The 22,448-nt window shown below is 41.2% G+C and overlaps 1 protein-coding gene across 1 annotated transcript in view; it reads left to right on the top strand.

The window, feature by feature from the left end:
- The first annotated feature begins 13,013 nt into the window (after positions 1–13,013).
- Positions 13,014–22,448, top strand: part of PCSK2 (proprotein convertase subtilisin/kexin type 2) — a 275,623-nt gene continuing 266,188 nt past the window's right edge. Inside the window, exon 1 of the mRNA XM_025931920.2 lies at positions 13,014–13,549. Within this exon, the coding sequence (XP_025787705.2) occupies positions 13,373–13,549 (177 nt within the window). The 5' untranslated portion in view covers positions 13,014–13,372. The remainder of the gene's footprint in view (positions 13,550–22,448) is intronic.

The raw sequence follows: 22,448 nt of genomic DNA, 5'->3' as shown, positions 1-22,448 counted from the left end.
GGGTCTGGAATGATTCTATTTGGTCCCAATGGCTGGGTTGCCATTTATTGATGTATTTTTTACATTCCTGTGTGCTTATTTAAAATCCAAGATAACCTTGTGAACAAGATAGCTCATGTACTATTTGGGGGCGGGGGGGGGGGGGAGGCGCTGAATTCCAAAACGTCACACAAAATGTCCTGATAGACTGGGAACCTGTATCCTGAGGTCCTTTAATGTCGTTGCCATCACCCCTAGAGACTTTTCCAAAATTAGAGAATAAAAGGCAAGAGATCGAGCACACGGTGGCTTTCAAGTGATTGCATTTCCAAGCACTGATGGTTGGAAGTGGGATTGTAAGTGTGTACTGTGCTTTTTGAGAACTTGGTCACCCAAGTGGGAAGACACTTCCTCCTGTTTGGTGGTCTCCTCGGGTTAATTTTCTCTTCGTTGTTGTAATTGGTTCCAGGTTCCTCTCTCCATCTTTACACCAGTTCATTCTAATCCAAGGAGCAGTTTTCAGAAGTCACTACAATGCCCCCATCAATTTTAAATTCTTTGTTTTAAACTTAAGATCTTTAACAGCAGGACTGCAAAACTTCTCAAAACTGTCAGATGGAGAAACTTTCCTCATTGATTGTACATTCAATATTTTCCCAAGATACTACCTTTTTTTTTCTTTAAGAATGATCAGATTGGGGGCCCCTGGGTGGCCCACTCAGTTGAGCATCCGACTCTTGATTTCCACCCAGGTCGTAATTGCAGGGTTGTGAGATCAAGCCCCGCATCAGGCTCCGTGCTGTGTGTGGAACCTGCTTGGGATTCTCCCCTCACCCCCACCCCCACCCCCACCTCTCTCCCCTGCAATCTCTCTCTCTCAAATTGAAAGAAAGAAAGAAAAAAGAATGATCAGATTGAAGAAGCTTTTTTAAAAAGGACTTGTTTATTTCCATTGGTTAGTGTTGTTAGAAGTAACAACAGTATAGTAGAGTAGAACCTTAGGTTTATTTTTCTCCCAGTATATCGAGAAATCATTGACACAAATCACAGTATAAATTTAAGGTATATAGCATGCTGGCTTGATTTGCATATATTGTGAAATGATCACCACAATAGGTTCAGCTAACATCGATCTTCTGGTGTAGAAAGAGTAGAAAGAAAAGAAAGGAAAAAAGGGAAAAAAAATTCCATGTGATTAAGAACTCTTAGGAAGTACTCTTTTAACAGCTTTTCTATGTACCATACAGCAGGGTTAACTGCAGTCACACTGTGGCACACTATATCCCTCGTACTTATTTAACTTGTAACTGGAAGTTTGTACTTTGGGGCTACCTTCCTTCCTCCAGTTCCCCTTCCTCCCACCCTCTGCTTCTGGAAACCACAAGGGCTTTTTTTTTTTTTTTTTTTTTTTTTTAAGATTCCACATATAAGCGAAATCATACAGTATTTGCTTTTGCCTTTCTCTTTCTCTGTCTCATTTCACTTACCATAATTTTATATATATATATATGTATATATATATAAAATCTCACAACTTCTTTATTCATTCATCCATTGTTGGACATTTAGATTGTTTCCATGTCTTGCCTACTGTAAATAATGCTACTATAAACATGGGGATGCAGATAGTTTTGCAAGTTTGTGTCCTCATTTCCTTTGGATATGTTTCCAAGGTGGAATTACCCCTAGACTTAAATTGTGGTCTCTTCCCCAAACACGAAAATACGCTTTGTTGTGTAAGCTAATGTATTCCCATCCTTCCCTTTAACAGTTTTTTAGAAATCATTCTTGGACATAGCATTACATAGAGTACTCATTTTTCAGCTGAGGACAAAATATTGGAAGAAATAGAAGAAACTTGGTTCTATATTTACGTGCAAGCATTTGGAGTATTTCCACCCTGTGGTCTTAAGATTATTTCCAACCTGGCCTCCTATTTTGAAACTGCTTCTCAAAGTTGTCACATTCGCACCTGCGTTCATGGTAAATTGTTTTAGCATGGTAATATACTTAGATCAATTGCCGGTGGCAGTAACGCGAGCATCAATCATGTACAAATGTGTAATAACTTGGAGACAAATGACATTACCCCCCTTCTTCTTTTAGCCTGGTACAGTTTGCTCTTCTGCAGGATGCCTTTAGTACAAAGTAATTTCCAGGGAAGTCTGAAGGCACATCAGTTAAGCATTAAGAATTCTTTCAGTTCACCTGATCCTCAGAGGGAGAGGAGAAATATGCAGCAGCTTGGGCTTGGCCAGCACCACGGAAAGAGCCACAATGTGGATGCTACAGAAGGCTCTGAATCCTGTCACCCAGCAGGGTCCTGTAACCTTCATCTGACCTCCTTAGGGCCTCCCCCCATCCCACATACTTTTTTTTTTTTTTTCTGAGCTCTCTCTCTCTCTCTCTTCCACTTTCCAGCCCCTGGATATTAGAATTTCCTGGTTGTTCACGATTTAAATTCTGGTTTTTTGGTCCTGGGAAATTGTTCCCCCAAATCCTGATTTTCCCATTTTATTCATGCCTCCTAACATAGTTTTTCTCAGTATTCTTCCCCTTTACCCCATATATGTCACATTTTTGTTCTTATTTGTTAGTTTGTTTTTGCTTTGACTACTGTTTTCACCCAGTTGGCCTCCCAGAAGGCTGCGATTTGTTTTGATTCTATTAATCACAAGTGCTGTCTTTAAATAGGTAGTAAGTTGAAGGTACATGTATTCTATGTCTTGAAAATATATAACATGTGTTATATGTCACACAGGGAAGATGTCAGTCATCTGTTATGGGGCCATTTGCAAATGCATGGGAAGATCAAGCAAATTCAGCAAAGTATAGTCAAGCCCTTGGGACTAGCAACATCCTGGAGACATTATCTCCTTCAGCTTGAAGAGATGAGAGAAGGTGGTAGTCAGTAGAATCTGGAGAATGGGTTGTATGGAGAGGTCTCATTAGGAGAAATTGCTGCATCCAGGAAAAGGACGAAGTCAACACATGGTGACCCAACAGGGAAAGCCTGGAAAAGAAAAGCCTTGAGTTGATTCTCCTATTGTACTCTGATTTTTTTTTAACAGTTCTTCCTGTTAGCTGAACCCAATGGGAAACCATAACACAATGAATCTCATTGATGTGGTACATGAAAGTCAATCTCTTGGGGCACAGCACACAGTGGAGAAGGGTGGAGAGGAGATCTGAAGAGGAAAATGCAAATAACCAGACAGATATAATAAGCACAGTTGAGATCTACATAATAAAATACAACAATGAAAATTACAAAGATATTGTAAACTCGGATAATATTGTAGAACTCGATTTATCCATATTCACCACCTGGTACTTACAACAAGTAGCTGACCCTCAGGGGTCTGTTGGTCAGGTATTTTATTCTCTCTTGAGTGTCAAAGCCAATTATTCTTCATGGGATTCCTCACTCAGTATCACTTACCACTCAATTAATTAGGCAAACATGAGTAGGTAATTCACAATTGTCTAGCACTCTAGCCTGTGTTTGAAACGACTTCAGGCCAGTGTATTTGGTCATATGTGAAGAGTTCACTTCATGTTCCACCAAAATCTTTTCCTCTATTCATTCAATGATTTGGCTTTTCAAATTCCCCTTGATTAAAGTTGAACATAACCCTTAAAATCTGCAAACAGCCACAGCGCTGTGGTTTTTGACAAATCACCTCAGCTAAAAGACGCAATCTCATGCTCCTTATTTATTCGCCTGTTCTTGCCAAGGGAACTTGCCAGTTCCTCCTGGTGCATGTCTCCTGAAAAAGATGAAAGGAGAAATAATAAGGGCACCTTGGAGAAACAATGTAATTATACATAAAGTCTTGTGGGCAATGCTGAAAGTTGAGGTGATTTTGCCATCTCATGTGGAACTGGGAACAAAAGCCCTCCTTTCCCTGTCAGTGGAAGGGATATATGAGGACTCATTCTAGTATCGGTGTATATCTTTTCAAAGATTTATTTTTGTAACCATTTGATTCCTGGCATTTATATACAGCTACATGGTGAAGTGAGTAACTGACTTCCCCTTGTGAAGACTGAACCCGTGATTTGACGACGGTTATACTCTTACCAGCTGAGTCAACTCATCACTGACTAGTCGCTAGGCATGAGTCTGTGACATGTTTGTGACATTGGCTAAGAGCTATCATTGCCTGATGAGCCCACACAAATGGAACAGTCCTTAACACCCACAAAGAAATAGCCAATGCATCAAATATTACTCTCTGCCCAGCATTTAGAGGATGTGTTACTATAGCACCAGACAATTTATATCTTAGCTTCATTTAAGTCAATACCTTTCAGTATAGTTCTGCTTCATAGATTGTCCCTTATCCTAATGCACTGTTTATCTTTGCTGAACAGGAATTGTGATAGACATATGTTATTTTATCCATCTAATGTCCTGGTCCCGATCCCTAGGGAAAGTCCCCTTGTTTTCCTTCATCTAATAAAAACTTCTTTATTATCAGTCCATGCAGCTCAGGTCATGTGTCAGCTTCAGTGGAAGGCAGAACACACAGGCCTGACCAGTAGCTGATTTCAATTATCTGAACCCCATAGTAGGGGAAAAATTGGTCACATGTCACAAGCCAAGTTAATGAACTAGTCTTCTGGTATTTAGTCAAAACTACTGGAGGAATAAAAGCTCCCTTTCCTCTGAGGTTAAGCCAACAACAAGGATAACAGACCCCCACAGTGAAGATGGAGAAAGCTCCGGATCCAGCCATATCTGAATGTGTATCTATCTGTAGACTCTTCAAGAATGTCAAGCAAGAAATTTCCTTCATTGTTTAAGCCAGCTCTAGTTGTGGTTCTAACATTTCTAAACAAAAGAAGGGGAAAAAAGGAAGAAGAGGAAGAAGATGAAGATGAAGGAGGAGGAGGAGGAGGAGGAGGAAGGGGAGGAGGAGAAGAATTAATACAAGTGGGGAACTACAATCTGGAATGTGTCCAAAGTCTAAGATCACGTAACTAGATTCCATTACTATTTCTCAACTCTGGGTTTCACACTTTTTACTGTGGTTTTGTCTTAGCTGATCCATTTTGAGGCAAGATCAGTCTTGCTTCCATAATCCTCATGCAGAACATTGTCATTCAGGTTAAACTGAGACTCCAGCAATGCTTACTTGGTTATTCTGAAGAAAATGTCCAAAAGGACACCCACTCTAATTCTAAAGTCCTCCATGAGAAGAGTGATTCATTCTTCCACACAGAAATGAAATTGTTGAAATGTTCTTTCTCAGTGTTTTAGAACAACATACCCCAAATGCATTATAGAGATTAATTTAGGAATTAACCCTTTAGGGGCACCTGGGTGGCTCAGTCAGTTAAGCGTCCGACTTCCACTCAGGTCACGATCTCGCGGTTTGTGGGTTCGAGCCCTGCAATGTGCTCTGTGCTGACAGCTTGGTGCCTGGAATCTGCTTCCCATTCTGTGTCTCCCTCTCTCTCTGCTCCTCCCTTGCTTGCACTCTCTCTCTGTCTCTCTCGCTCTCTCTCAAAAATAAATTAAAAAATTAAGAGAAAAAAGAAATTAACCTCTTAAAATGGTTCCTGAGACAATTGCTTAAACTGGTTTGTGGAAATATGCTTCATAATGAAAATGTCTATAGATGCTGGACTTTGCCTGGTGTTAGAGTTTGGATTATTGTTGAATACATATTCTCCCCAGTGACTCCTCCACTCTGGACAGAATTGGGGTTGGCCATGTGACTGGTCTTGGCCAACAGAATTCTGGTGGACACGAGGCAAGAGGCCATAAGTGTTGCTCGGTGGCTTGGCTTGGGTTTCGAGGTGCAGTGATAAATCGTAAGAAGAGTGTGACTCTGGTAACCACTGCCACTTCAGCCTGGGCTTCAGAAAAGAATACACGTGGAGAAGATCTAAGTGAAACTCACAGGCTGGAGAAATCTACAGCCCAAAGTAAAGCCGTTTTGGCCAAGCCCAGCCCAGATCAGCCAAACCACAGACAGCCGTAACATAAAAATAAAAATACTCATTATAAACCATTAAGTTTAGGGTGATTGACACAGCGCTATAGTGTCAATAGTTGATTGCTACACTTTGTGCAATCTCACTGTTGTGCTTTATGTACTACTGTATTGTGCACACAACCAATAGAACTTGAGAGAGATGAGATGCGTGAAAAGGTAAGGGCTTAATTTAGAATATTATCATTGAAAATTAGCCCTAAACAGAATCTGAGACACAATCAATCAAAGCAAATAGTCCCTACTCCCAATTTACCCGGAGGCTTTGAGGATGAAGCAACGTACCTCAAGTCACACGGCTAAAATGACACAGAGCCAGCACTGAACAAAGGAATTCTTACTTCCAGCCTCATGATCTTCCCATAACACCACCATACCCTCTCTTTGGTATTTAGAGACTAATTCATACCCTAATTCCATATCTCACTCTTCTCATATTGGCAATGCTCGTTCTGTCTTCCCCTGGCATTCTGCTAAGGACTACCTTATAGCAAAATACAGAAAAGTAACCATACTGGATATATTTGCCAAGGTTTTCACTACCACAGGAGAGAGGAAATGCCAATTTATCTACTCTGTGTTCTCTGATGTGGACAGAATGCCTTTGGCCAAGACTGCTTCATTTCCCTGGAAGGCTGTGTTCTGGAAGCTTGAGTCTAATTTGGTAGGATTTTTTTTTTTTTTTAGTTTTTTTTTTCAACGTTTATTTATTTTTTGGGGGACAGAGAGAGACAGAGCATGAACGGGGGAGGGGCAGAGAGAGAGGGAGACACAGAATCGGAAACAGGCTCCAGGCTCTGAGCCATCAGCCCAGAGCCCGACGCGGGGCGCGAACTCACTGACCGCGAGATCGTGACCTGGCTGAAGTCGGACGCTTAACCGACTGCGCCACCCAGGCACCCCAGGATTATTATTATTTTTTTAACATCGATGCTAATTGTTTTTAGAGAACATATCTTATCCCCATGCTGTTTGAATGTGTTCTGTCAGAGGCATTATAAAAATCTCTATAGCAAAATGAAACCTCGTAGATCGTTTACCCCAGAAGTCACAAACTCGGATGGCTTTCTGAGCTAGGTCACAAATGTAAAGCATATGAATCAAAAGGCTAGGAGACGATCTAGCAAAGTTGGCAGTTCAGGGCCTGTTACATTGTAGGGGAGGGGGTCTTGGAGAAGGATAGCTACTAAATCTAAGTAATTGTGACCATGTTGCCAAATCTTGGATTATTGCAAAAGAAGGAACCTTTTGGGATTTTTTTAAACGGGAAATGATCCATTTTTAAAGGATGTTGACTTTTTAAACATGTGATCCATATAAAACATGCTCATTAACTAAATGATATTAGCATAAATTAATGCATCATGGAATGTGCTATTAGAAATTAAGAATACTGTTCTTAAGTCTGATATGAATTAAAATATCCTGATTAGGGCATTTTATTTTTTTTCTTTTTATTATTTAAAAAAAAATTTTTTTAACGTTTATTTATTTTTGACAGAGAGAGAGATAGAGCATGAACCAGGGAGGGTCAGAGAGAGAGGGAGACACAGAATCGGAAACAGGCTCCAGGCTCCGAGCCGTCAGCCCAGAGCCCGACGCGGGGCTCGAACCCACGAACTGTGAGATCGTGACCTGAGCTGAAGTCGGACGCTTAGCCGACTGCGCCACCCAGGCGCCCCGGATTAGGGCATTTTAAAAGAATTTTAAATTCTATATGTATAAAAGCCACCATGTATTCTTTCCAGTAGCTAGTTGTAGAAATACATTTCTATGTTGTACTTTTTGGTTCAATCTTTCTAGCGTAATAAGAAGATGAAATGGATACTGAATGATGAATTCCCTAAAAATAGACTATACCATGTTTCTAAAACTGTGAAAGCATAAAATATTTTCACAAGGCATAAAAAATGAGATATCCAAGAGCACAGTCATCAATGCATAGCTATTCTTCTGGCATAATAAATAACATTACACATCAATTTCTCTACTTGGGCAAGGCCATCCAAATCAATACTAAGTAGTGTATAATTGCCCAAAAAACTAGGTCTAAGTAAGGACTTTCTAGGATCAGGTGTTTCTTTGCAATGACAGAGTTAGTCTTAAAAATCTAGTATATACATTTTAATGTTTGAACTTTCATTTTGCTCATAAAATTTGTGTCTTCTTAAATTCAGTTTATATTTGCTAACAAGCTATTTCCTTTGTTCTCTCTACATTACTTCTACACTATTTGAGGAGTCCAGCAAAACATCTCGCTGTTAAAGATAATTTCCATAATCATTTCAAAAGTGAATTGAAGGAGACTTACTGTAGTTTTTTAAGACCATGAAAAAGAAAAGAGAAATAACACAAGGTAAAGAATTCATGAGTAGGTAATCACTTTCTACAGACAATAAGCAATGTTCCAATAAGCCCTGAGAAACAGCTAATTAATTTTCCAAGTGAGCGAACATTATTTTGTAGCCCTGTAGACCAAAAGAGGAATCTAAAGATAGTGAATAGAAATGTGTTCCTAATTTTCAAAAGAAGATTAAAAGGGTTCTTGGTCCTCATTGTTTAGCTACTTCAAATCCTTTCAAAATAATAGAACCTGAATTAACACACAAAAAATAAATTTTTACTGTTTTGGAAAATAAGGAAGCAATGAGTAGCTTTTGTTTATGAATAGTCAATTAGTCTGAATAAATTTGATGGTTTGTTGATGAAGTTATAAAATGAAGACAACCCAAAACACTCTAGATTCAATGCTTCGGTGATAATAAAGCCTCATGAGTCCTCCCCACAATATTAATTTAAGAGGGCTTAGGTAACGAAAGTCACCTGAGACTTTGCAACTAAAGGAAAAACAGAGATAGGTCATTCAAGGAAAAGGTATAAGGTGATAAAAACTATAGGAATTGGAGGATGGACCGAGTAAATCCCAATAATTTAGAAGGAGTGGGTGTACAGTAAGGAATGAATTAAAAACTTCCAAATACCTGAATCTTGAGTTACTGCAAATATGAGAGTGTAGATAAATACCACTGGGAAATTACGTGAGATCTTGGCAAATAAAAATCATCTGGGGAAAATTTTTTAAAAACTTGATCAACATTGAATCCAAAATTTGGTAGAAACCTGTACAGTGGTAACAATACTTCAGAAAGCCTGAGTATGGGCTGGGGTGGAAAGAACAGGGAGGGCAGGGTCATTAGGAGGAATCTACTTGAAGGGGTTGGTAATACAGTATGATCGTAAAGAATTGTGGCACCCGGGGTGCCTGGGTGGCTCAGTCGGTTGGGCGTCCGACTTCAGCTCAGGTCACGATCTCGCGGTCTGTGAGTTCGAGCCCCGCGTCGGGCTCTGGGCTGATGGCTCAGAGCCTGGAGCCTGCTTCTGATTCTGTGTCTCCCTCTCTCTCTGCGCCTCCCCTGTTCATGCTCTCTCTCTGTCTCAAAAATAAATAAATGTAAAAAAAAAAAAAAGAAGAAGAATTGTGGCACCTAGTGAAATTAATTTTACTGCACTTAAAATACTCAGAATGAATGAAACAGTAATGACAAAACTCAACTGATATGTAAGATGGCTGAATTTTATATTGCACCTTCTGTTGTACGTGTCTATTCCCCTTCAGATTACACCCCACCCAACTGAAATCAACAGAAACTTAAGATCTTTTCCCTAATGGACTAAAGAATATTCAAAGATCCAGCAGCCCCCCTAGAGCTGCTTCTAATTTTCCCTTTCCTCCCCAGTGATAGGTTTTCCTTGACCTGAAGCTCCCTGTGCCCAAAGTTCTCCTTAGAAGTATATCTGAATGGAAGGGTCCTAATCATACCCCAGGTGGTTTGGGTTGTTTTAATACACATAGGTCTGTTGATTTATAGTTATGAATCCATATAATGGGAATATTCTGGTGTTTGTAGGACAATGTCTTCAAAGAGACTCTGTGGGTTATGTTGCACATTTGAACTGGAACCAAACTTATGTTTTTTTCTACAGATACAACAGTATCTTAAATAGTAAGAACCTCAACGTATTGATGGTTTTCTTGTCTGGTACTGAGTGTCAGCCAGTTTGTGTTAGTTATTCTTTCCTCAAATCCACAAAATTGGCAAATAAGAGACTATTGGTGTGGGGGGGGCAGGGGATATAAAAATAAATAAGCCCATTGACCACCACCATGTAATAAAAAAGTATGACTGTCCTTAACATTTCTCAAGCTATTGATGATTCTTTCTATATCATAGTCTACTTTGGCAACTCTTTGAAATTACAAGTTGGCTTTTGGACCTGCAGGGTCTCTAATCCAACCATCTCCTTTTACAGATAAGGAGATAAAGGCTTTGAAGGATACAGTGGTTTAGCCCAAGTGGCATCGTCAGTAACCGCAGAGCCGGCGGGAGAGTTCCTGTCCACTGGATTCCATTTTAGTCCTTGAAACATTCTGCTACCGTTTCTCTCTTTTGTTCACCATTTTGCTCCAAAGTTACTGTTGGTATTCAAACAAAGAAAACAAAACAAAACAAAGGAGCCTAGGAAGAATTACCTTAAAAAAGCTAGGTGTGTATGCACATGGATGTGTATTTGTATTTCAAATAACAATTCAATGTATCAATATATTTCCTCCACTTGCATATGACATTATTATGCATTTAAAATTGAGCATTTACATCACAAAAAGATTCCCATTTTCATTTGATATGCTGTTCTGGCAATATTTTGATGAACTGTATTCTATGTAAAACACTAAAAATGTCCTATTTTAATCAACCATCCGGGTTTTATTTAGCCTGTACCCAATTTTGCATGGTTTTAATTATTGAAAATTCAAATACATAAGATTCAACACTTACTAGCATTTCATCTTTGGAATTTATTTAGGAAATGGAGTATTGCTTTGTGGTTTCAGAAAAAATTAATAAATATCTCTGAATAGATGGTAATTTCATGTTCATTTCCAGAGAGATTTAGCTACATTACAGCGCTATTTCCCAACACCCATAATCTTCTAAATTGACTTATTTGATGCTCTTCGGATCTATTTTTTTAAGACTTAGATTTTTATCTCTGTTGCTGCTTTTGAAATGATCTCCATGATTGTGAATCCATCTAATGTAATTTTCACATTTGGTGCCATTTTTCTCAAATGACAATACAGGGCAGAAGAATCATTTGGCATTTTTTCATACCAGCCTAGTACTTTGATTCAAAATATGGGCAAAATATAAGGAAAAGAGAGAAAGAGTTGAAGGTCTCTTAGTAAGAACACCTTGTGTTAAAATCAAACAGATGGACTATGAGAGGTAAGCTGTGGAGTAGGATAGGGGGATTAAAAAAAAAATCTCAGCAGAAATGAGCCTCTGAGCAGTAAAGAACTGAGGAATCCAGAGCAGCTCTCTTCCCTTTTATTAATACCTTCCCAGAAAACTTGTCTCCACTTTGGACCCTTTTATCTTTAGTCTGTGTGCTAGCACCTTCTCAGCATTTCTTAAAGGAGTTCAAGTACTCAGTGTTTCTTAAAGGAGTTCAAGTACTACCACTACTAATCCTAATATTAATTACATACCGATTTCTTTAATGCTTTAATCAAAATTTTCAATAACATCTGTGTTTTTATTTGGCTAGTTTGGAAAAGGCTCTGAGGGAGCCAACTATGTCAAGAAAAGGGTTCTGCTCTGAAGACAGTGTGTCCCATGGCATTGTGTGTATTCTTTTCTAACAATAATGTTTTCTTGTGCAGAGTCCGACTTCATGATAAAATGAAAAGGGGGGAAGTCTGTTAAAAATAAAACGCTCGTGTGTGTGTGTGTGTGTGTGTGTGTGTGTGTGTGTAAAATGTGTCAACATTATTCTCTCTCTCTCTCTCTCTCTCTCTCTCTCTCACTGTATTGCATACACTTAATTAAGCCTCTAGGACAAAGGTCTCACCTCTTATTCAAGTGAAGCAGAATTTTGAACTTTGGAGCTAAATGATAATGGGGATCAGTGTACGCATTCTATAATTCAACAATATTTGGGGTACTTTAAAACAATCGCCCTGATTTCGAGGCAGACATTTCGCCCCTGCTTCCTCTCACTGGGACAGGAAGAAGTCAGTGTAAGCCATTTGTAGTCTGGGAGTGCACATTTCTTAACTGGATAATTTCGTTGACCCGGTGTCACTTGGCCTGAATTCGCCTCAGTTTAGAATGCCCAACTGGCGTCTTGGCCCAGCGCCTAGGATTGGTGGCTATACCTTCCCAAACGCACACTCTCGCCGTCCTTGTGCAACCGAACGTCTGTCCCCAAGTCTGAGAATGTACCTCCAGGCATGTCAGTCCTGGCCGCGCCTCTCTAGAAGGCGGTCTCTGCGGAGCAACCCTGACTCTCGAAGGAGTCTCATCTAATCACAGATGCTGGTGGGAGTGAGCTTGATCTGCTAGGCTTCCCAGCTGCTTAGTTCCAGACAAGTCCAGAGCCTACAAAAATATAAATAAATAAATACTCGTCCCCATGAGTCACCCCAAGAAGGCTGCTTTCCCCAACCTTCCCCGTGCGGGGAAAGGGAGTAACCCTCCCCGGGATTTGTCCAAAGTGGTGAGAGGAGGGTTAATATTTGCTTTGTTGTTGAGCGCGAGAGAGGCAAGTGTGCCTTGAGAGAGAGAGAAAAAAAGAGTTATTTTGCAGCGGAAAATAAGCAGGGGAGAGGAATAGGGAGAGGCCGGTGCCCCAGCTCCCCTCGGAGCCTCAGGGAGCGGCACACGCCGTAATTCTCTTTCCAGAGCCTTACAGATTTCCACAAACAATGACATCACTCCGGCGCCGCCGACCAGATTACAGCTGGGGGGATTTTCCTGGGAGCTAGGCGGGCCCGGGTGGAGAGATGGAGGAGCTCTCCAGGGTTCTGAAAGGGGCGGGGGCGCGGGCTCGCCGCTCAGCGCCCCCCGCCGGCGGAGGCGGACCGGCCGGTCTGGGGGCGGGCAGGGGTGGGCCCGGGGCGGTCCAGGGCGGGGCCCGTCGCATCTCCGGCCCTCATTGGCTGCTGGCGAGCGCACGTCAGCCAGGCTGGTGCTCTCCTCTGTCCCCAGTGGAATTGGAGCCGAGGAGGAGCTGAAAATGCAGATTTAGCCTCAAGCACAGACATACACTCGCTCTTTCTCTCAGATACACACAGCTCCCCACATTCGCACCTCTGCCAGCGAGCCTGACTACACGGCTTCCCCGCCAGCCAGATGCTGGAGGAGAATACACATTGATTTGCTGCTTTCTGAGCCCCCTAATCAGTCTCTTTCTCTACACAGAGATTTTTTTTTAAACAAACAAAAAAAACTATATATATACATTTTTCATTTGCACCTTTCCTCCGAGTCCTCCGCTCCACCAGCCTGCGCGCCTCCTAGCACCACTTTTCACTCCCAAGAAAGATGAAAGGTGGCTGTGTCTCCCAGTGGAAGGCGGCCGCCGGGCTCCTCTTCTGTGTCATGGTTTTTGCATCTGCCGAGAGACCGGTCTTCACGAATCATTTTCTTGTGGAGTTGCATAAAGGAGGAGAGGAAGAAGCTCGCCAAGTTGCAGCAGAACACGGCTTTGGAGTCCGAAAGGTAAAATCTCCCTTGCATTTCGCATGTTGTTTCAAAACGGGGGCAGCCCTGCGCAATCTCATTGCAGATTTGCAAGTTTTCTTTCTCATGCGATGCAGATATTCTGCCATGGGCTCTTTAACACGACATTGCCTCCGGTGATCTTTCACGGGTTATGTAATTAAAATGTCCTTCAAATTATACTAGTAAGGTCATAAAAATAATTTATTGCTCTTTGACTTGGTGGCGAAAACAAGGTAACACCTTTCTGACAATGCCTTGCGCCCGGGCTGCTGTCCGAGGTACCAAGTTCTCAAGGCTGGGTGGGGATGGGGGAATGAAGTGCTGAACATCTGGGCTTGACGTTGGCAGTCTTTGCCAGGGATGTATCCCCCGCCCCCATCCCCTGGAGAAAGAGTAGTTTCCAAGGGACAAGGCTAAAAGCTTGGATATTGCAATTCACCTCCGTGCTTTTCGGACCCCGCGCTAGGAGGACTTCCCTCCCGGTGACCGGCCCCGTTCCTTAACAGCTCTCTGGCTCCAGGAGACTTGGAGACATGAACTGGGGTTTCTTTCCAAAATCCGGGTGGAACTTCTCGCCCTCGCCCCTGCCCACGAGCGCCCGCCCCCGAAGCGTACTCCTAGTTAGCTCTGATTCTCAACTCACAGCTGTAGAAGCTGGAAAGGTAGATTTTAGAGGAGTTCCCTATGGAGAAGTTGGGGTGTCTCTCCTGGTGTGTGGGCGGCCACCCTGGCTTTCTCACGAGGGCGCGGGGATCCCCATTCCAAGAAGTTGCCAGAGTTCAACTGTTCGGGCAGCTGCCTAAGGCTCCCAACCTAAGACGCCTTGGGACTCCTTTTGTGACTCCAGAGTATCCATCTGGGACGCAGCGGAAAGGAGAGTGCTGGGTGGGGGCCGTGGCTTACCTGCTTGTCCTTCTTACGAAATATCTTTTCAGAAATCGCAAGTGTCCTTAGGAGACCTGGCGAGAGGTGGGGTAGAGTGAGAGGATGCACGGAGAAACCGGGCAAGGGGAGCGTGGAGGACGTAGGAATGCGATTTGGCAACCAGAAGGCTGGGTGGAGGTCTGGGTGGAGGCTGGGTGGAGGTGTGGGATTCGGGGCCCTATCTTCTCCCTCCCGATCCCAGGAGAGGGGCGGGAAACGAGCGGTGGGTGCTTTCTTTTGTTGTTTTTGCCTCTCAAGGGCAGTGCGAACTAGGTTTCCTATCAGTCCCTCTGTCCGGACTTCCCATGCCTCCCGTCTTCCTCCCGGACGCGGCTCCCTCATGAGCAGCTGGCTCTCCCTCCCCGGTAGGGTGTTGGCAGCAGCGATTTCGACCCTCGGTGGGTTTCCCCGCCAGTCATACTAGTCTAGGAGGAGAAGCCCGCCGGGTCTACCAGTGGCGCGCGGGCGGGTCTTTGCAGAAGGGAACTTGTTGCTCCCGGGAAGCGTGGGTGGAGCAGGGAGAGAGGATGCGAGCTGAGGGAGCAGCCCGCTGTCGTTCTGGCCCAGGGTCTGGGGCTGTTTCAAGAGTTTGTGTTTATTTCAACACAGGAAACAAGCAGACCCCCCTTCCTTCCCAACCCACCTCCCTAACTTGTTAGGAGACAAGACTCAGGACCCAGGAGCCACAGATAGAACAGTGATTGTCACCGTGATTATTATTACCTGACTACAATGGGGCACCCTTGTGTGCTGGAGTCCTTACACATATTCTTATTTAATATTCTCAACAACTCCGAGGAAGCTGCTATTATTATTAAGCTCATGGTACCGATAAGGACATTGGCTCAGATCAGGGCCCAAGGTAAAAAACAACCAGATCTGTATTTAAACCCGGATCTTTCAGAAATAAACTCATGCTCTTTACCTCTTAGTACATGCCAAACAGGCTAAGTGCTCTGCAGGGTGTGTTGAGCTTTGAGGTGGGCTGAAAAGGGATATGGCATCAGGCTTTTTAGTTTCTGACTGCCAAGGGGCTGCAGCTGATTCGGGAATACCTGCTACTCTTTCCGTACCATGCACCTTTTCATAGTGTAGGCAGACTATTGCTACCTGCTCCTTACTTCCCCTTTAGACAATGCCCTTTAGGATCTTAGCAACTTAAGCAAACCCGGGCGTAACTAAGACAGATAATGGCTTGACTTATTAATTCTCCAAGGGGTCACTTTTGTTTTGTCTCGTTTTGTTTTGTAGAGGTAAACGGCTTAATGAGGGGATTTGTAGTTTTGACGGTGGAGTTTGAGAAAGGAGGTGTAGGGACAATGTCATCCTAAATATATCTGGAGAATCTGGATATGCGTACTGTGAACTCTCAGGGAACTCATACTCTGGGGTAAAATCAGATACCTAAGTCTCTCTCACCCCTACTCTTTATTTGAGAGGAGCCCACTGGCTTTGAGTCAGCCACAAACATGCAATTTCTATCTGGGAAAAATGAACTTTTGCCTTGCCACCTCTCCTCCCCTCTCTATAACCCCCTCTCAGAAACAGTATCACTTAACCAAATGATTTTTGTTCTGATATATAGTTAAGTTAAAAAAAAAAAATCAGCCTATGGCAGAATGCTTCTGTCTGACAAATCTTTGCATGGTGCCACACCTGTGTAGAAGGAGCCCTCTTTTCTTTCCTTGAATTCATGTCCCACCCTTCTTCCTTCACGACTGCGCTCCAAACCTTCCTTGATGCTATGGACCACCATGTGCTTTCTCTTCTCCAAATTCCCACGGGATGAAAAAGCAAAGCCTACATGACATAAGCTAGTACATCCCAACACTCTTCCTCCAGTCATTTTATATATGTAAGTAAATGTGGGTGTAAGTATTGTCTTTCCACTTAAAAGGTAAACATTCAAGGACCATATCCTCCATGCTTACCTCTAGTCCTCACCATGGCCAGCCTAGTACTGGGTTTGCCAGCCTGTAAGGAAACTTCCTTAGTTTTATCTGTTCCTCCAGGTTTCTTACACACTGTCCTGTCTTGTTCTCATCACATACTGCACTTTTGTCACTCTTTTTTTTTTTTTCATTTTAAACCTACAATACCTCCTTCTCCTTCCTCTCTCTAATACTTAGTGTATCTTCCAATTCCCTACCGCCCCATCCTCTCCAATGCTCAGGGTCAGACACCAAGGATCCTCGGTGATTACTTATTCATCCCAAAGAAGGGTCAGCTATACAGACTAGGGGAACCTGCTATTTTACTAAGTTATCCCATCTAAACTCACAAGCCTGTGAGGTAGAAATTGTTGCCATCAGACCTAATTCTCAGATGAAAAACTTAAAGCCCCAACCAGTTAAACTTATATCTGGAGAGTGAAAAGAACTCAGATTTAAAACCAAATTTGCTTTGTGGAAAATAACTTTGTTTTCCTACCGAACTGCCTCCGGGAAACCTTCCCGGACAGCCAAGAACTCTGCTCTCTGGGCACCATTTTAGAGTTCTGATGTTTTCCCTTTCCTTTCTTTCTTTTTAATTTTTTCTATATCCAACACCTATTTGGTATTAACGTATAAACCTATGTCATTAACAAATGTGTATGAGTATGTACTTCAGGTAGATCATAAATCTTTTAAGAGTAGAAACAATACACTTCTTAACGCCATAGGGCTTTAGCACAGTGGTCTATATATGAGATATTAAATGAATACCTGGTGATTTTTTTTTACCAAACTCTTGCAAGGCCATGACCAAACAAATGTATTTCCTCCCCGAAATGGAACAAAAATACCTGTAACTTTACTGTCAGAAAGGTGTGTTGAGACTAAAGTTTTCTATTTTATCGTGACCTGGCTAAAAGACATCTGTTCATCAAAAAAGATGTATAGACATATGTATATGTCTAGGAGAGTAAGTGAGTTTACAATAACATCAGAGGTGTTTTTCTGAGTGCCTTAAAATTCTTTTTTTTTTAATTTTTAATGTTTATTTATTATTGAGAGACAGAGAGAGACAGAGCACGAGACGGGGAGGGGCAGAGAGAGAGGAGACACAGAATGTGAAGCAGGCTCCAGGCTCTGAGCTGTCAGCCCAGAGCCTGACACAGGGCTCGAACTCACAAACTGTGAGATCATGACCTGAGCCAAAGTCGGATGCTTAACCGACTGAGCCACCCGAGCACCCCTTAAAATTCTTAATATACTACTAATTTTAAATCTCTTGGAAAAAGAACAAAAAAATATTTATTAAAACAGTATATTGAAGGTTAGCCAAAAATCAAGTAAGAATTAAGGTAGAAATCCAAACAATTGACAATGAAGTGTTTTTGTTTTGCTACAGTAGGTTTTGGTTTTTGTTCAGGTAGGACTGAGGCTAGGATAATTACACAAGTAAAATCATGTGACCACTTTTATATGTGTGCTCACTGCATTTGAAAAACTCTAGCAATAATCGTGCTGGTATACAATGAAAGAATAAACTTCTTTTCATTTTAACTGACTTTTAATTTTAACTTTAATTGAATTGAATCCTTTAATTGAATTTAATGTTAAAATCAAATTTCTTTTAATTTTATTGAAGTATAACTTAGGAAAGAACACAGTTCATAAACTGTCACAAACTGAGCACACTTATGTAATGAGCATCCAAATCAAGAAATAAAGTATTATCCATACCCCATAAGTTCCCCCTCTTGCTCATTTAGGTAGTTTTTAGTTTTAGGCTCTTATGATAATTGCTTCTGTGGAATTTGTAATGTATGTATTCCCAGCATATATGTCTCTCTGTTGGGAATATCCCTAGGATTAGAATTGTTGAGTAAAAGGGCATATATACATTCAACTTTAGGAGACCGTATCAGTTTTCCATTGTGTGACAAATACTACAGACTTTGTGTCCTAAAACCACACAAATTCATTATTTCATAGTTTTCATGGATAAGGAGTCTGGCACATTTTAGATGGGTCTTCTGCTCATGGGCTTACAGGTAGAAATTAAGATAGTGGCCAGCTATGTCCTCATCTACAGGCACAACTAAGGGGAAGTCCACTTCCAAGCATATTCAGGTGTTTAGGATTCAGCTCCTTGTAGTTGTAGACCTGGAGTCTTCAATTTTTGCAAGTTCCACTCTCAGCTCCTGGAGCTACGCTCATGACCTTGCTGCATGACCCTTTCCATAAACCTTCTCACACTTTCACCCTTCTTTCAGGAAAGGCTCAGTCCCTGTTTAGGTGAGCCTGATTAGGTCAGGCCCACCCAGGAGAATTGTCTTGATTAATTCAGGTAAACTGATTTGGGACCTTAACTACATTTGATAAAATCCCTCCCCTCTGCCACAAAAGGTAATCTAATAACATAAATGACATCCATCATCTTCACAATCCTGTCCCCACACTCACGGGGAGGGGATGATACAGGGCACGTACACGAGGGAGAGGAAATCTTGGGGGTCATTTCAGAATTCCGCCTGCCACAGACACACTGACCACCAGCAATGTGTGAGGTTTCTGATCGCTCCACATTCTCAGCAACATTTGATTTCTTATGCCTTTTCCTTTTAGTTATTTTGGTGGGTACATAATGATATTTCATTGTGATTTTAATTTGCATTTCCCTGATGATCACCTCAAGCGGAATACCTCTTCATATGCTTATTAGTGGTTTGGAAATCCTTTTTTACACATCATTTGTTCAAGTCTTTTGCCCTGAAAAGTTTGGTTTTGTTTTCTTTTCTTTTTCTATCTTTGTTTCTTCTTTCTTTCTTTTCTTCCTCTTTCTTTCTTTCTTTTTTCTTTTTTTTTTTCTTTTGGATTGTCTGTCTTAATTTTCCGTTTGTAGGAGCTCTTTAGCTATTGTGGATAGGAGGAATCTTTTGTCATATATTTATTTTCGCCCTTTTAGTGGTATTAACAATATTGAATCCAGATTCTATAATTTCACTCTCATTTCATCGTGGATCAATTGTGAGTCAGAAGAAGTAGTCTTCCACCCTCTGCCCTGTTCTCCTCTAGATCAAGATTAACATGGTTCAGAAGGGGAAACAAAACAAGAGATAGATTTGATCCTAAGTGTTTCCAAGAGGATTCCTATCTAAGGATCCCTTAAGGGACAGTTTTTCTGACACTACACGATCTATTACCATGGTAACCAAAGGTAAATAGCCCAGAACTCAACTTCCCCAACATGAAAGCTATGAATTCCTTTTGGACTCTAACTTAATACAGTATGCTTTAGGTCAAGTCCAAGCTCATCCCTTAAGCCTTATCTGACTGACTTAGACTGGAATATTCTCTATCTCTTTGGGACTTCCCCTGCATTTAATCTGTTCCTTTTCTTGGCACCAGTCACATTTGTCCCAGCACTCACTATATACAATGCCTCTCTTGTGACTAAAGGAAGCCAGGAACAGCAGTGTTCAAAGGTATAGATAATGGGATTTAGAATTAGAAAGTACCGGAAACTTGCTCTAAGAGGCTCATGTTTATTTGAAATGGCTAATAAAATATGGTGGTTGTGAAAAATAAATAGTACAGTGTGTATAAGGTTTTGAACACAGTGGCAAGTGCATAGAATAAAAAACCTATTATTGGTAGGAGTAATAATAATAAGGTGATGACCTGGTTACATTTTTTTGCTCAAGAAAACAATTGTAAGTTGTACTTTCTTGGGAGTGACAACTGATTGAATGAGGAGTAAACAGCCCAATGGGAACCCATCCAGGAGTTGGCCATGATCCTTGAGAGTGCCTGGCTGAAATAATCCAGAATTAAATTCACTATAGCCCATGGTAATTATCTTAACCAATCATGCTGACTTTCTTAGGAAATTTGATTCACTAGTTGCTATAGAGAGGAAAATGGGGTCTAGTTGTCATGAAAGAGACTATCCAGGCCATGGGAGATGCAGACATTTCATCTGAGTTCCTATAACTTCCCAGCTCCATTTCCCAGCAAAAGATGGGACAGAAGGTAAAGGCTAGTTACCAGACTAATTTTGTCTTCTCCTTGGGCCACAGCAGTACCACATTTCCCAGCCTGCTTTGCAGATAGGTACCACCATATGAGGATGCTAGCCAGTGGGATGTAAGCAGAAGTGATGTGCACTTCTTCCTTGCTTGATGCGTAAAAACTGACCATAGGTTGATTCTCCACCTCTTCTCTTCTGAGGTTTGACGTGATTAATAACAGTAACTTTGGAAGCCAAATGCCAAAGACGGTAGAGTCGCAAGATGGAAGGACCCCAGGTCCCTGATTCTTGACTTAGAAGAGCTTTATGAGTGAGAAAGTAAATTGCTATTACATTAAGGCACTGGGATTTGAGAGTTTATCTTTAGAACCACCAACATTACCCAAGCCAATATCCTGTCAATAAATATCCTTCTTTCTTAGGTTGCAAGAGTATTCTCTGAACCTTACAACCAAACCAAACCAAATTACAAGAATAATAATTTTTAAAAGACTTATGAAAGCTCCTACATCTTCACCTCGTAATGTCAACCAACTTTACGGGTCTTTGTGATTTTTCTTCTCCAGGAAGAATACACAACCCATTAAATACTCCTGTCCCACTGGCGACCAATATGCTTTACTCATAATAGGGACTCATTATGTGCTTCTTCACTGATAAGTACACCTGGATCACAAGGTGACTATTCGGCCATTAACTCAGAGAAAAGGCACTTGAAGTACTAGTTTTCAAGAAACTACCCCTGTAGCATCCATTTATTTATAGGCAGCAATGTAGCTAGGAAATAGAAGTAGGTAACAGGCCTCATGTCAATGACTGGCAGACTCCTGCGTTTCCCTAAATTCCCAACTTATAAATTATCAGTGATAGAATAGATCAAAAAAAAAATTCTTTTTCTCAAATGAATGAATATCTAAAATTCAATGTCTCTTTCAAAAGGTCTTATTAGCTGTAGATCACAATGTTACAGCACATCAGGGAGTGATGCTATAGTTAAGTTTGCAATAATTATATATTTGGCTGTAACTGCTCAAAGAAGTCAGGCTTTAAAAATAAAACATAAAACCTGAAGTTCATACTTTTTCCACCCACTAGAGCAGTGGCTTCATTTTACATTTGAGCTCAGATTCATCATTTCAAAAAGAAACCCTGAACTGAATTTGTGGGTTATTATTTGAGAGTCAAATAATCACAGGACATTCGAAAACAAGAGTTTTAGTTTCATCTTCTTTACTAATATACTAATATACTTCTAAAGAAGCCTGTGTGTGTGTGTGTGTGTGTGTGTGTGTGTGTGTGTGTGTGTGTATAATAGCTGAATAGCTGAAGTCCATTAAGTGACTAAACTCCACTAATGGTTAGGGAATCAAGAAATTGCATTTGAATTAACAGTTCTACCCTAAATGTAATGGTTCCATATTAATGAATGGCTTCTATTATTCTGTGTTAGGTATATATAAAAAGCAATAAATTCCCTAGACAAATCATTTTTTGTCCCTAAAACAATTTGACCATAACTTTTTGGAGAAGGTTGTGATGTGCTGAGCTCCTCTGATGAGAATAACTGAATATAACAAACTCTTAGGTTGAAAGTGAAACATGGGCACAAACCCTTGATTTTCTGACACAAATGAAGTAGCCTCAACAATATCACAAGATGTTGGTAGCTTCTCCATCAGTTGACAAGAACATGAGAACTGTAGAATCCTAGGGTTGCTCTTTATTTATAACTTTATTTATTTTTATAATTATTATTTTAATTCTGTATCAAATTAATTAATATATGCATTTTTAAATTTTTATTTAAATCCAAGTTAGTTAACATACAGTGTAATAATGATCTTAGGATTAGAATTTAGTGATTCATCACTTACATATAAGACCCAGTGATCATCCCAACAAGTGCCCTCTTTAATGCCCATCACCCATTTAGCCCATCCCCCCACCCAACATCCCTCCAGCCACCCTCAATTTGTCTTCTGTATTTAAGAGTCTCTTATGGTTTGCTTCCCAC

The sequence above is a fragment of the Puma concolor genome, chromosome A3, assembly GCF_028749965.1.
Source record: "Puma concolor isolate L17-30 chromosome A3, mPumCon1.1.hap2, whole genome shotgun sequence".
Lineage (NCBI taxonomy): Eukaryota > Metazoa > Chordata > Mammalia > Carnivora > Felidae > Puma > Puma concolor.
This window is presented reverse-complemented; position numbering and strand designations above follow the sequence as displayed.